The sequence below is a fragment of the Dreissena polymorpha genome, chromosome 10 (genome assembly GCF_020536995.1).
Source record: "Dreissena polymorpha isolate Duluth1 chromosome 10, UMN_Dpol_1.0, whole genome shotgun sequence".
NCBI classification, from domain to species: Eukaryota; Metazoa; Mollusca; class Bivalvia; order Myida; family Dreissenidae; genus Dreissena; species Dreissena polymorpha.
Window position 1 is genome coordinate 85,890,021 of NC_068364.1, and position 16,792 is coordinate 85,906,812.

Sequence of the window (16,792 nt, forward strand, 5' to 3'; positions counted from 1 at the left end):
ATGCTGGAATGCACGTGGTCTAGAGCGCTTCCCAACGTAAACAATTTGGTCTGTGTTATCATCGTATCTATAGATAGTGTCATTTACAAACAACTTGTCGTATCGAATAGATGCGTAATGCCCATTGTTGCGTTCACGTACCATGCGTTCCCCGAGTATTCTTCTGTGTCGTTTTACACGGTCTGTGTAGTCTTGTTGTACAGAGTACTTAGGGTTTGTGCCCGGTTTTAGTACACTCGAGGCTTTAGTCATAATTGATTGACAGTCTTTGAAGCGCACAAAACGGGCTATAATTGTACATGCATTGCTGTCATTCGATTTAATCCGGTGAGCACGGTCAATATCAATTTGGTCAGCTTCGTCTCCAAATTTCAAGGTTGTTTTTAAAAAATTTCGAAGTTTTTCTTCAGTTACACTCCATTGCTCGTTAATATTGCCACTGATACCATTAAATCTCAAATTGTTTCTACGCGACTGACTTTCATACTGGTCTAGTTTGCTTTTCATTATTTCATGATGAAGAGAGATATTGTCTTGTTTTAGTTTTTCATTGTCAGTCTAGTTTCGAGTTAATATTGCCGATTTCCGTCGAAACTGTAATGTTTTGTTGAGTCAAGTCTTGCTTCATAATTCTTAAAAAGTCAAACATACCGTCCGTACTCTGATTGTGATCAAATGTGTTAGTAGCTGCATTAGATGTAACATGATCATGTCTGGGTCTGATGATGACCATGGACAGGAGAAGCATGCTGGTTTGGCTGTCTATGTTGGTTTTGCGGCGTGGTATGAGTAGATATCGACATCTGGCGTGTCACGACACCCTGGTTCCATTGGACGGCGCCCGTCCCCGGCCTGGTGGGCTGAGGGATCGTTGTTGGGTTCTCATGTTGGCCTCCGCGATCGAAAACCCTGTTTTGCGATGATGTTGTTTTACGTGAACTGTCAGATTTTGGAGGTCCCGGGTTGCTCTCGACATCTCCGCAAATAAGCAGCAACGTCATAAAGCACGTGGTTAACCGAAAGGCGAGTTTAAAATTACTCCCAACATGCACACACAACACGTCATGCTTAAAAACAGACTTCTTCGATTGTGAAAAACATCCTATTTTGACCCTCCACTGGTCAATGCTAATCCCCATTGTTATTTTCGCACTTAAATTAATATAAATTGTAAAATACAGTCATCACAACTTGAATCTATTGAGAAAGGTATTAAATTGTATGTTAGGAACTAGAGACTGGTCGAAATGCGCATGTGAGGGGTAAAGCGTGTAATCGACAGGAGCAAGTGTGAAAACATCCTGCTTACAGCTTGCAATTGCACCTATTGTGTCGGGGTATCATTTTGTGTTTATATATTCCTACATAGATTGTCAGAAATATGCATAAACATTAGAAATTGTTTACAATCTTTACTGAGATCACAACAGCTTACCTAAAGACATTAATAAAAAACCATGTTTAATCACAAACATAATACTATACAGTATCAAACTCGACCTTTATCATTAATAACTTACATGTTCACAGATTTCGGCATGTTTTGAAGTTTGTGTTTAAATGCTTTAAATAGATAAATGTAAACAACAGGACTTAAGAGCTCCAGTATAAAACAAGTATGAACTTATAGAAAGAAAAAGAAATGTAAAAAAAAAGTTAACCCCGCCTGGGTTCGAACCACTGACAATTGTATTATGAACCAACTCTGTCATTTCTGATGATACTGATAACAAAACTATTGAGTTGTGATACTAGTATCATCGGTGTTGCTATAAATATATCCTCGGTTAAATAAACTGCCGCAATACCCCTTAACACAATTTTCTCATTGATGCGAAGTTATTTGTTTAGAAATAGGCACCCAAGCGCCATGCTGGATTTGAATGAATATTTTCCGTGAATTTAAAACATTCAATTGATAGCAGCTGCTACTGATTATTGTTGAATGTTTAGTGAATAATATTTTTAAAAGAATGTCCTGACGGCTTTGATAGAGTGTGTTTGTACGCACAAGCTTTGAATCGTAGCTTGCAATGTTTTGGTTGTCCTTGGCTGTACATATGTTTGTTTGTACTATTTAACATTTTAGATATCATCAAATTTATTTTGAAAAGGTAGCTGTGTTTGGCTGTGTTTTGTAAATAATTATCAAGGGAGGCTACTTTTTTGCGCTAACCTTATTTCTAACGTGAGTAGTCCTAATTATCCAGAGTGGACTTTATCTTCACCATTATTTCTTTCCCCTTATACAATGCGTTTTTAGTATTTATTGATGAATTATGTATACTTGTTTTATAATTTCGTTTGAATATTACATTTTACTGAATTTATCGTGGACTTTGTTGGTCTTATGCCTAAGCCATAAAACGAGTGGTGATAACTTTCATGATAACCTCCCTTATCAGTTGAAAGTCCACTCTTCTGACAGGCAAGACATTAATTTAATGAGTGGTTGTCTTCAACATCTTTAATGCAACTTCTAAGGGATACTCGTTTCTTGAAGTGTAAATGTAAGTACAGTGTATTCTGGATATGCTTGTGTTTGTTTTTGTTTGTACAGGACATGTGTGTATTTTAGATGTACCCTAGTTCTTATTGAATGCTTTGAGCTTTTGAAAGTACACAGCGTATTGTTTTCCTGGTGAAAGCAAAACCAGGTAAAACTTTATTTGCGAATTATGTATATAAAATCGAATTCGTACAACCCTATACATCGTAACAAACACATAACATATTACCATGGACAACAAATGACGTGTCTTGCATGGAGAAATGCTCAAAACAAAAAGTTAACTTGATTCAAAACCGTTATCAAACTCAAAACGGAAGTGTTGAATTGACGATTATAGAAAAAAGCAAAGGAAAAGGTAATACTGCACTATTTTATTTTTCACCCGAATGTCTAATAGTTTGGTCTTATGCTGGCATTTGAAAGTTTGTAGTGTGTTTAACAATGTTATTTAAATTAGGACCCATTCTTCTTGGCAGTGTTATCGTTGCTATTGGTTTATTGGTACATGGTGTTTGTACACCGCATTCAATAAATTGTTGCAGTTTTTCTTTGAGCTGGGTTAACTAGCATGTTTTTCATGTTCGGAATATCTCACCGTTTTAGATTGCAAAAACGTAGACATTTTTTGTAACAGTTGACGTGCTTAAACATTTGATCAATATATTTATTCTGAAAGCACACCATTTAACAAAAAAACATGTTTTACTTTGTTCCAAAGAGACATATCGATGAAGTTTTTGTGTTTACTCATGACAGAAAACGTTTTATGTGACTCACTTTACAGATGAAAGTGCCGCCTGTATTACAGTCGGCGATTTTACATGAAATGCATTTCCAAGTTTCAACTTAAAAACTAAGATATACCCCCAGACAGCCCGTTTTCATTCGGGACAGTACAGGTCCTCTCGTACCATAATTAACAAAAACTGATGCACAAGTCAACTTTCACCGTTCGCCTACTCGTAACGTTTGCCAACTTAAACCCTGCTGAAATATTCAATTGTTACAACATTAAATTTACTGTTGGCGAAAGAAACTGCAGCGAACCGGTTTTTATAATACTAAATAGAATTCACTAAAGCTCAGAAATAGTCGACCACATTAAAAAATAGAGGTTACTGTCTCTAATCTGAATACGATGTACACTTTGGTCGCCATTGTTGTTTGGTCACTTGAGAAGGGTTTCATTCTAATATGTATTTCCAGTCAACCATAACCACATAAGGGCTCGAACTTTTTTTACCACTTGTGCATTTCTGTGAGCGACGTATTTACCAACTTACAATTAGTATAACTATTAGCAAAATCTTCTGTATTCTCCATTTGAGCCTTTTTTATTTGCAAATGTTTTTAATACACGTTTATGTTAAAATGTAACTGTTATTGAAGCATACACGTTTACCATAGGTTACAGGCCTGCAAAAACATTAATAAAGGTATACTAATCACATGCGCTTATCATCTTAATATATTATAAATGGAAATAAGAGAAAAATACAAATTTTGCACAAACGAAGACATTATAATACTCTTAAAACCCATTTATGAACTCTAAAACCTATATAGTATCGGCGTCGACATTTTATATTCCATAACTTTCGTAAATAAACATTTCCAAACTTAAATGAAATAGTTTTCAGTATCAACAAAAACCAGATGTCCTTCCATAACATGCTATGTTCGTATACTAATAATAAGAGTTATAAATACAGTTTGACATGTGCAGAATAAGGTCATATATTAAGCTCGCTTAAACAATCAATGATAAACTCACCAATTGCTTTTAATGCTGATTACAGTAGCTATCAGACTTATATTAAGTATCATGGCAACCTAGTTTGGAGTTGTCTCAATGTGTTTTTACTGTATTTTTAGCATCAAAAGGCAATATCTCATAACCGATCAAAATAGATTCCAATACCGATTCCTACCTATGAAGGAGACTGTAGTGTTAGACTTTTCACCAATTGTACTTAAAGAAACTTCAGCAAACAGGTGTTGTAGTACTTACAAGACCTGTGTGTCGAATTCAGAAAACATAAACATCGACATACATGCTGTTTTTTTTTTAACCAAAACCTCGACATAATTGATTTGCTTAACGACGGAGTTTATATATCATCATAATGAGAACTTTGCAGCAAAGAAAAACACATGGTCGATTGCGAATCTATTACATATATAATAAATATATAAAATACAATATGCTTATTAAATGTTACCTCCTGCTGGTTCAGCACAGGTGATCCGCTTAGCGCAGTGGTAAGTAAGTAATTAAGTAAGTAAATAGTTTATTATAGTTAAATGTGCATTTCATATAATACAAACAATAATATTTACATTTAAAATAAGCACCCGGCTATAATAAATTATAGTATTTTATAAACCGTTATTCATAGCAAAGCAGCATAAAACAATAGGGTATACTGTAATGTCAAACAAAGTGGTAGGTACGCAGACTTTTCATCAAGGCGACCTGGTCTCAATCCTCGCCATCGGAAGCGTGTGAGTTTGTTTGAGATGGTTACTATACCTGACAGGTTGTGTTTGACCGTAGTACTACGGCTGCCCCCGACAACAAAAGACCATACCCAAATTAAAGATCTGTCAGTAATAAGTAAATAGTTTGAACGTGCAGCTTTAATTCAACATTCGTCCCAACTTTCGGGAGTATAGGAAGTTAATTTGATTAGAGTGCTGGACTCCATCCATTTTCTCACACAATACAGCCGCATTCGCGGAAGGAACCCTTAAACTTCGAAAAACAAAACACACACACGCTGGTGCAGCGGTAGTTTTACTTTGATTTTATCTGATTTTGGTTTTTTGATGTTCTAACGTGTCATGCGAACTATTTTTAATGCTTATTACTTACAACCAAACGGACATTTATTCCAAGATTTGTTCAAGTACACTTGATGTTTTCATGGAAGAATTTATTTGAATGACAGGGTTTACGCTGGATGACAATTTTTCTCTACTCCACTTCCTGTTGGTGTGCCTATAATATGCACAACATTTAAAGTACCTTTCTACACTGTTCGCGGACCGAGTCTCTTATTTGTGCTATAGTGTCAGTTGATTCTGGGTGGTTTATCAGCTCGATCCTTCCTTCGCCAAACTCACATTTTCTGCCTATTTCTAGATAAAAAGCAACAACATTGTCTCCGAACTTTCTGACCCACGGTATGAGAAATGTCACGACTTTTTCTTTAGAATGAAAACTAATTTTTCCAGACTCGACGACCAATTTTCGGTTTCCCACTATTTTGCTTTTCTTTGCAAGAGCTGTTTTCTTTACAATAACATCGAAGCGTCCATCTGAAAATAAAGCAGAACAAATTATAAAGTAAGTTATATGCATTCTTTAATAACAGCGTTTAGAGTTTCAATTTGAACACTAAACAAAAATTATCGCGACACAACTGTAAAAGGCGTGTCTTTGTTTTTTGTTGTTTTTTTTGGGGGGGGGGGGGGAATTCGTTTTTAAATTCACGTGTTTTAAGTGTCGATCCAAATCAGAATTTTACGGTCCACATAAGTTGATTTTACAGGACGCTGCGTATCAAGTTGTATAATTTCTTTTCTAAAGGACGTCATAATATTCTAAAAGCTGTTGATGCCGCAAAGAAATCGACTGTTCTGTTTGCAAATGATGGTTAAGGCGTCACATTAAATTCACTTGTAATTTAATGGTTGTAGCTAACAGGTCGCTTCGTACATACAACTCAGTCATACTCTTATTGGTATATATTCATGTCAACTTTTGACCATTCAATCGAATTTTATAAACAAATATCTTGTATTTATCATTGCTCATGGTCAGTTTTTACAATAAACAAACACCTTTACGAACAGCTTAAAGCTTTTATTTCTTATTATTTTTTGTTAAAGACTGAGATAAATGAAGTTTCGCGTTGCGCCACATGAACGATTGTTCATTTTCTTAAAACGTAATACATTACACGACGCTTCTCGTCCACTTTAAACTTGAAAAGAATCGACATTTGTGCATTTTCTAGTTACATTGTCGAGTTTTCAATATATGATAATATGCAATATAGTTCAACAATATATATATTTGTTGGAATCTCGTATTTATGTATAAGTATCGACGTTTGAATTAGCTGCATGACCGATTCAATAACGTGCTTGGTCACGCAAAAATAAAACCGAATATAAAGCGTCAAAATTGATTTTATCCCAAATAATTCTAATATTTAAACTACTAATGTAAAGATTATCGCAAGAAAGAACAAATTATGTGTATTCTTAATATTTTATACAAACGATACAATATTCTGAAAGCGTGCACTGATTAACTCAATACTTGCACTGTTTGGGTCTATTTTTTAATTAAGTCTATGACAATTCTAGAAAATGCAGAAACACTACCCTTTTCATCGTTCAATACAGAGTCAGTTGTTGTTTTTCTCGCCAACTTTGTCTTAACTTAAATGTATAAGAACGGAAAATGTGGATACTACATTATCTTGCAATGTTTTTCATAAATAGTAAATTTTAATCTTATAGTTGATGATATTATGTTGACATGACAACCAAATCATATAACGTGCATTTAATTTTGCGCGACCTTCTGCAAAAGCATTTATTAGATGATGCGAGATGCCAATGTTATTGTCAATCATCGACTTGAAAATGATGAAAGCAACGTTTTATGTTGTTAGTGATTAAATTGGGTTGACATTTGCTCGTCAAATAGACTAAAAACTTCGATTTGCTGTTAAAACCTGTTGTTAAAAAATCTCGACCCGTTTACAACTGAACAAAATCCTCACGTATTGAAATTAGTTAAGACTACTTTAAGGGACAGTCTGAAGCTTGAAAACTACTTGAGAACAACAAACGGATGAAGGATGAAAGTAAAGTGATCTTATATTCCAAAAGCTGACCGAGTACTTCGTGTTAGCGTGAGCTAGAACAGTATGTTTCCTTATACCTGGTATTGTATAATATATGTTATCTGTAAGTTCTTCATACTCGTGCGGATCGTTGTCAACATTATTTAATTGGTCGTTTTTTCCGGAATCGGTTTTCTGTAAATAGCTGGTTGTTAAGCCGGTTTCTAAGGCTTTGTTAGATGCATCTGCAGCCGTGCTTATAGAACATTGCTCTCTTGACGTTACGCATGTAAACACGTTTCCGGTTACACTTCTTTCAACTTCGTGTTTTCCAACATCATTATCGTACTGCATATCCGAGTCTGGACATGCATAATGGTCGGCTATTCCACCGATTGCATACTCACTTCCGTATTCATTTGTTTCAGTTGTGTATTTTCCAACATAACTGTTGTTCTTCATGTCCGAATCTGGCTTTTCATAATGGTCGGTCATTCCAACGATTGTATACTCACTTCACGCCAGTTTTCTTATTACGTTTAAAGTTGTACGAATTTTTACAATAACATATTGCTTAACTGTCGACGTCACCTGCTGTTGTCCTCAGACTATTTAAATTGTATTATTGTGTATATTGATGAAACACACATGTATATTTTATTATATATTAACTACAATAAACGAAATATTTACAACACGAACCCCATATAAAAGTCTCTTGCAGTTTTATGTCACAAGACACATGCAATGCAACCACACTACATGAGGAAAAGTACTGTTAATGTTCGAAATATATTTCTTGCACAATGAGGATTGTCATAATCAAGTGATTCTCATATTAAAGTACGGTAATACGGAAGAAAACTTCCGAGTGCACTTTCGCTACAACAATGCATATACTACTTACATTTTTACATTTAGACAATGAATGTTCTGTATTCATGTACTTTATTAATTCTGGTTTTTGCTGACTAAAGACTGTTTTATTTGGCTACCAAGAACACGGCGTTTGTGAACACTTTTCTTTAATATAAAATATCGACGTTTTCCGGAATGTTTACACTTACACAAAAATGATCAGAACACTTATATGTGTCATCTATACATTTTATTTTTCCACAAAATATATAGAAATCATGTGAACCATGGCAGAGCTGACATACGTAGATTCGTTATGTATAATATATAACATAATACATCTATACATCTATACAGTTATCTATACAGTTGAATACAATACAACAAATAAAATGTTGGGCTATTTGATTAGTGTTAGATACATTTGTGTGCATCCAAATCGCTCACGACGTTGTAAGTCTTCAGGTTAAACACTCTCTACAGACTAGTAATATTGTTGTTGTCAAAAGAAATACATTACTTACACGTTTTGTTTAAATGAGTGATTGTGTATTATAATATATGTCACTTTATTTTCCAATCCTAAAAAAGATTTCAGTACGTTACATAATTATCCTTGCTATTTATTATTATAATCATCCCAGTCTCTCCTACCTCACACATATTCTGGTTTTGAATTCTAAAGATGTGTCCGTCGCAAATGTTTTCCTGAATACATAAAAAATAACATAATCAAAATAATTGTGATTGTATTACATATTTAATGTTTGAGTAACAACACAATGGCGTATATGTGTAATACTATTACAATTATATGACATATAACTATGCTGAACTCAAGAGTCAATTTTCAGAGGCAGACTGTGTTTAAGCGAGAATGTTTGTGACTGTCTGACATAGCAGCATCATAATCGTGTTATATTTTGCAGGAAGACGACGTACATTTTTAATCGGGCAGCAAATTTATATTTATTTTTATTTTAAATGAAGACGCAATTTCGTCTACAATCGACTCATTCGATGTTAATGCTTCTCACGGCTAATTGTTTCAAGATTGCTCACGTGGGAATAGAAACGTTAGTGCAGAGACACCCTCCACACATTTGTTTTTACGTACGTGAACATCGATAGATTGCTGTGAATGAGGCATACTGGCACATTGCTACTTAAAGCCTTCATCCTAAATGATTTATATTTCAAGTGTCTGCATAAGACACTATAGCAACATTCCATTTATATAATAACGACACAAATATGAGACTGAGTGATAGTAATCTTTTAATACCATTATTTAAACAGGTGCAGATTTAGGAAAGTTGAACTTGCTAGTCATCGAAATACAGGCATGCACAGACATCGTTTTTTCCCAATTATATATGAAGTCCTTGTTTATTACTAGTTGGACTGAAACATCGGAAGTGAATTGGTCAACGAGCATGTCAAACGGTCACGTTGGGACTTCATTTGCGTTCGTCAGATATTTGCTTCTGTTTTATTCGCTCTATCTGCGATAATAAATTTTACCGAATATGAACCGGCTACAAGGGACCTGTTCACGGTTGAGTATATTGATAAAATGGAAAAACATGTTTCAGATTTGCAAAGTATTCTTGTAGTTATGTTATTTGCGAGGAAATAGTGAATATTTACCAAGCTATAAAATATCCATATGGATCTATTGACGATATTAAAACCTGAAAATTATACAGCGTTACACAAGCGAAACGATTGCATAATTTGGAGAGTCCCATTGTTATCGTTATATTTTGTGACACTACCTGGATTGATTATATTAAGAATAAATTACACGTGGTTTTTTATCAGCTAGGATGGCCGAGTGGTTTTAATATTAGTGTTTAACTCAAAGGGTCAGTGGTTCGGGCTCTGGTTTGGATAACATTTTTTTTTTCTTTAATTGTATTATTGTTTTATATTTAGCTTTTTAGTTCCGATGTTTTCATTTATCAATTTAAATAGTTAATAACACATTTCAAAACATGCCAAAGTCTGTGAACAAGTCCTTTTAAGGTAAAATAATTACACGTAGACCAAACGGGAACTTCCTTTTTCTTCGGTCGCAATAGAAAAAAAATGAGGATAGCTATTATAAGGTATAAACTGTAATGATAATGGAGGATTAGGTTCAAAACTGTGAACTAGCAATTGTTTCACACATTCATACGGTAGCCATCAAGGGCAAATTTGCAAACCATATAATTATGTTACTTTCAAATACTACGGTAACTAATAAATAATAGCTTAATAAAAATTATTAGCACTTCGCCGAGAAATTCTGCCTAATATGCCACATATTTTGTCAATATAAACATCATTTCACACCATTTTCGATTGAAAAAATGAATTAACACACATATAGTTAAACAAAATGATTATTCTAAACTTATATTTTAGGGATTTACGTCAAGGACAGCAAGGTTCTTTGTAATTATGTCGATTTTACAACAGATGGTATGCTACGCCATCCTGCTAGACAAGGAAATAAGCAGAGGCCCACTACCCAATAGCCTCTTACGTACACCATTCTGCCAGATGTGGATATAAGAAGTGACCTACGAGCCAATGGTCCCTTATTTACACCATTCTGCAAGGGGGTGGATTTGACAATGTTCCACTAGCCAAGGTCCCTTATTTACACTATTCTTCCTGGGATGGGATTTGACAGGAACCCACTAGCCAAGGGCCCCTCATATACACCAGTCTGCCAGGGATGGGATTTGACTGTGGCCCACTAGCCAATAGCCCCTTATTTACACTTTTCTGCCAGAGAGAGGAATAAGCAGGGTGGTACGAGCCGATGGACCCTTATATTAAGTATTCGGCCAAGGATTCAAATAACCAGAAGTACATTACTTAATGCCTCATTATCTTTATCATCACCATCATCATCATCATCACCATCATCATCACCATCACCATCATCACTTCAATCGCTTCAATCGTTTCATCACTTTAATTTTTGCAATGCAAAAAAAACTATTTCGTACCATAATGTTTTTATCATTATAACAATTATTATCATTGTCGTCATAGGCTTAAAAGTTATTATCATGATTATCATTTTCTTCTTGATCTTCATCATCATCTTCATCATCATACTAATATCATTTCAATAATTTTCATTATTACATTTTATATAATTCTAAATGGCTTCAAGCAGCTTCATTGCTTCATTGTTTCAGAATGTTCTTACTCATTATTACCTTCATTATCAATATAACCATCGTAACCACTGTCGGCATGAATTTTCGAGGGCTAGTCTTAGCTGATAAAAAATTTCTTTCAGTTTGGTGAACTAGTGTAACAGTGTAGAAACGTGTGTTTTAATATCTCAGCCTTTCGATGTGTATCGGTACGGCAAATGTCAAGTTATATATTGATGTCGTATGCGGTTGCGCATTCAATGAAATCATACTGTATTTTATCCTAGTCAAGCAAAAAAATCAAACTCAATGACATGATTCGTTAATATTTATGTTAAGGGTTTCCTATTTTATAAAACAAACTTTTATTTCCAATTAAATGCTATTACACTAAACGTGTGTTTCTATAATCATTTAAAAAGTTTAAAATGTTCTTAAAGGGGCCGTCCAACAGATTTTGGCATATATTCAAGCATATCATTAAATGCTTTATATTGATAGATTTACAATTTTGACCTAAAATTCTCCAGTAAAAAAAACAAGAATACAATTTAAAAAAAGGAAAAAAAGTAACCCTCAGCAAGGCTCGAACCACTGACCCCTAGAGTCCTGGAGTAAAAGGTCTCCCGTCTAGACCACTCGACCATCCTTGCTCATGCTTAGAGCGGATGTATTTTTTACCTATATAAGCGATCCTCGTAGTTTTCCAAACTATAACTACAACAACAGAACTTTCCAAATTATTCAATCGTTTCGCGTCGCACGACGCTTTTTAATTTTCAGGTTTTTAAATCGTCAAAAGATGCATATAATGGATATTTAAAAGCATGGTAAATGGTCAGTATTACTATTTCCTAAAAAATATTATAACAAAAACGAAAATTTGCGAATCTGAAACAACTTTTTTTTCAATTAAGTCAATTTACCAAATTCTGTTCAACGGCCCCTTTAAAATATTGTCAGAATAGTATTTCTCGCAACTAAATTTTAATAGGAAAATGATTCATTACATGAAGCCTGTTGTAACATACGTTATAATATTTGCGGAATTTGGACTCATCTGAGCTGATGACATGGTGAATTGTGTATATCAACTATTTATTAATGAATTACAATTGAAACACGGCAATATCGGATAGTTATTATTATTGGATAGAGGTGCCAAGTTAATAATGTAACAATTAAATAGTTTTTTTTTTCTTTTGTTTGCAATCAAAGTATAAGATTAAGTGTGCAAGAAAGAAACAGTGTGCATATTTGTCTTCAAATAGAAGCAACACTGGTTAAGAACGAAAGCGAAGTGAAATGTTAAAAGTAAAATTGGTGTGCTTAAAAGTTGCTGGTTTATTTTGCTCCTACGAGTTGCTTCCCTTCAGCTACCATTGAACAAAAACGCAATAAAAAGGGAAATTTAGAAGAAGCGTTTTGAATTTTAACAAATGTTGTTGATCCTCATAAGTTTTAGCTGTAAGTTTAGTTATTTTCCTTATCGAACCCAGATTAAGATGTTATGGTAGGGTAACACTTAAGGCAATAGGTGTTATTTTGAACAACCATTCGGATCCTCAATTCGTTTGGGCAGTCAATGGGGGGGAGGGGGGAATTCTTTAATAGGAGTAAAAACACGAAATATTTAAAAAGAAAACTGCTTTCAGTCAAATACAAAATACAGTAAAAATATTACATATATATATATATCACGACAGTTTCTGTAAATTCATTTCCAGAGGAACAGTACATGTACATGTTCCCCTTGAAAAATCATGGTGGAAACAAAAGACAGTACAAGATAATAAAAAATATCACTGGTCACGTTAATACTTATGCTAAAGGAATTAAATTATCAACATACTTTTTAACGACGAAGAAATTAAAAGTTAGAGCGTTGTAATATACCTTAAATAAGATAAAGTGTGTACATACTCGCTGAAATGCGGTACATGTTATATTGTTTAATATGTCGAAATACACGTATCTAACGTTTGTAAGTTAGTCTTAATAAACAGTAAATTTCATTTCGGTCGTAAGTTATATTTATGTTTTGAAAAAATCAGTTAACGTTTAAGTAAGTCCATCACAGTGTTTTGGGTTGTTGAAGGTATAGGTTTAGACCACAGCGAACGCCAAAACTGTCATTACGATCATGGCGACACCGGAAATGACGTTGGCGACTCCGCTGCTTAGGCAACTGTTGTCGACGAGCACATGCAAGGGCCAATTGGTGACGGCACTTGCGTCCGTAAGCGTAAGTGTGGTGGTGTAGTAAACTTGTCCAGATGATTCAAGTATTGCTGCAGTCGTGATTGAACCGCCCGTCGCGACCGTGAATTTCGCTGCGTCTCCCCCTATCGGCAATATGAAAGGATCATTGGAATCAGTATCGATTTATTTTATTCATTGCGTAAATTTTTTCAATGTAAACATATATTTCAACACTCATTAGAAATTTATACACAACAGACCATGTTTTATTTCTTCTTATGATTGGCTTTTTGCTTTTTGATTTTTCGGACTTAGCCTTTTCACTGCATATTCGGTGTTTTTTATTGTATATATGCTTTATTTGTATATTTATATTTGTCATAGGCTCGTTATAAAATAAAATGACTTTTCTGCTTATGTTTCGTTCAATTCTCAACTAAACAGTCTTTAATTTATATGCGTACGAGACTATCACGATGTCGACCAATGTTACAAAAACTGGAAACACGAACCTGTTACAGCCCAAGTACCAGTGGTTACAGATGCAGTTGCTTTTCCAATTGTAGTACCTGAAAATAATACGTATATTCACATTTATTAGTTTAAACCTATTTATTTGAGCTCGACTGCATAGAAAGCCTACGGCATATTTGAAACGCTCTCGATTCCGTTTTCTTGGCCTAGAACCAGTACTTGAAGTATTTGGGGAAGATCTAAAGACCGCTCACACAGTGGGGATCGAACCCGTGACTTCCCGGTCATTAATTTAAATAGGTTAATAATTACTTTCTAATTATCTCACAATAAACTAAGATATTGATAAAATCACATGCTGGTTGTCATTGTTTTTTCTTGAACATTTTTATCAAAATATAAATCGATGAAATAACAGAGTTACTAAAATAACCATAGCTAATCTGAAATTACTCCCAGGTAGCAGAATAACCCTTACACATTTGAATTGTACCACATGCAAAACTTGGAAATAATCTTTCATTCCGAAAAAGGGTAATATGCGCGTGTGCTTTCTACTTAAACATATAATAGACGCCATTTGTCAATGCAAATATATCCTATCAATAAGAACACGAAGAACACTACTCATTTCTGAACACACACTCTATAAAACAAAATTATAATACACATTGTACAGTAAAAAAAAGTCTAATACGTTACCTAACGGTGTCGGGTCGGCAACACGAAATGAATAGGCAGAGTCTGTTGATGGACCGAATTTGACAGTCATGGTGAATATGCCTGTGAGTGCGGTACCAGCAGTAGTGTCTGTAGCGCTGAAATGTATAAAAATGCACCATATTAAGAAATGTGTATTTATGTTCTTATGCTGCTAATACAGACACACATTTTGGACGTACATGAACTGAGCAATGTTCTTCAAACCACTATGCACTTACTCAAACGTTTTCTACAATATATATCATTCATTAGTATAAAGGAGTTATATAATTTAATACCATTTAATACTGGTTTCTTTTATGTCGTGTTTACATAAAAGTGTGTCATCTTGTTTACCATTTACCACTTATATACGTGTTTTGACGCATTTGTAGTCCCTCAGAAAAAATAATTTAACGAAATACTTTTTTAGATTCAAATTTTAAAGGCTTCATTTTCAACAATTAGATACTGATGAGCAACAAACAGTATAAAACCTGAACAGACTTCGAGACTTTTTATTTGGACCATGATGTGGGTTAAACTTGTAATCGCTTAATATTGTCTGTCAGTTTCATTGCGCCGTTGAAGAAACAATTATGAGCGATAAATGCAATCAGCAATTAGTTTTAAATTTGTGTATTAATTACGAGACGGACTGTGTTTCTTGTTTTAAATCTGTGTTATATTCTATTTTTAGAATAATAAACAATAATATCACATACAACTCTAATTATATGATAATTAATTGATAAATAAAAATCCCTCTCCATTAGGGATACTAGTGTTATAAATAATCTAACAAAAATGTTTTCCCTTATTTCATCAGTGAGCAATAAACACATGCAAATATTTTATTTCACTGCAATAGATATAGTTGAAAGATTAATGCTATTGAGTCGACAGAGTGATGCTTACAGGACTTTGAAGATCACTTGATTAACAGTAGGGTAATTTATCGCCTTAGCAGGTGTGACAGCACCACTCGTGCTCACAGCTATTGCTCCAAGTGTTTCAGGGTTGCCATCCGACGGATTAAATGTGTAACTTGCTATCGCAGGAGAAGCAGTGGCTGTTACAGTAAACAGGGTTGCCCCCACAGCTAAAGATGTTGGCAAGTATAAGGTTGCTGATCTATCAGGCGCAGATCCCCCCACTGTTATCGCACCGCTGCCGCCTATTGCCGCAGTTATGGCCGCCTCTGTGTTAAAGATTGAATATATATGACTAACCAGCTATGATGAGCATGGTCAGCATAGTTTAAGAGAAAATAATAACAGCTCATATATGTTTACTGCGAGCGGGGCTTTAATAATGATTTGCACAATCGGATTTACGTATTGATGATGATGATGATGATGATGATATGGATGAATGTAAAGCGACCGTCTTGTTAATAATACACAACTGCATTAAGTTACAAATACTCTGTCCATATTAAACATTGATACCACAATAAAAGCGTTAATTTGACCATTAAATTGAAGTTATTCATCGCCCATGGTGTCAATGATTATCTGCTAAAACCATGCGTGTAACTTGTATGAAACTTCGATAACCAATACATATGTCCAAAAAATAACTTTATATCATCCATAATTGTCGTTAGTCATGCAATCAATCGAACATAAAATATGAGCGTGTTGATCATTAGGCATGACACATATGTTTTGCAATCTACACTCCATTTTGTTTACACATTTCAAGTTGAAATTCAACAGCGTGAGAAATGCTTACAGTCACTCAAAGAAACACGCTTTGTCCGAGGTAAAACAGAAATGACGCCCACTTGAGAGTACAGTACTTTGTTATAGCAACTTAACAGATGTAATGCTTTCGGCATTCAAATGGCAAAGTTTAATGGCGCAAATCGCATGAGCGTGTTGACCACTATAAAGGTATCTTACATTAACACTTCATTGTGAATTTAGCTTAAAAAACTTAACGAGCTTAACAAATTCCCTTGTCGACCACATGTATATGTTTAAGGGCACTTAACTCGAAAAATGTCGGGGTCACCG

The 16,792-nt window shown here is 34.4% G+C and overlaps 2 protein-coding genes across 2 annotated transcripts in view; both read right to left on the bottom strand.

Annotated features, from left to right (window-relative positions):
* Positions 1-16,792, bottom strand: part of LOC127847276 (uncharacterized) — a 139,034-nt gene that overhangs the window by 36,993 nt on the left and 85,249 nt on the right. The gene's annotated exons all lie outside the window — the stretch shown is intronic.
* On the bottom strand, positions 4,670-8,141 carry LOC127847277 (uncharacterized). Its single transcript, XM_052379084.1, has 2 exons — positions 7,473-8,141; positions 4,670-5,833 (listed from the first exon to the last, which is right to left on the bottom strand). Exons 1-2 carry the CDS (start codon positions 7,867-7,869, stop codon positions 5,532-5,534), a joined length of 699 nt encoding a protein of 232 aa, XP_052235044.1. The 5' UTR covers positions 7,870-8,141; the 3' UTR covers positions 4,670-5,531.

What these genes read in the sequence shown, in the direction of transcription:
- LOC127847277 (XM_052379084.1), bottom strand. Translation starts at nt 7,869, where the DNA reads ATGACCGACCATTATGAAAAGCCAGATTCGGACATGAAGAACAACAGT. An exon ending in CATATATTATACAATACCAG is followed by an intron (nt 5,834 to 7,472) that starts GTATAAGGAAAC and finishes CTTTATTTTCAG; the next exon opens with ATGGACGCTTCGATGTTATT.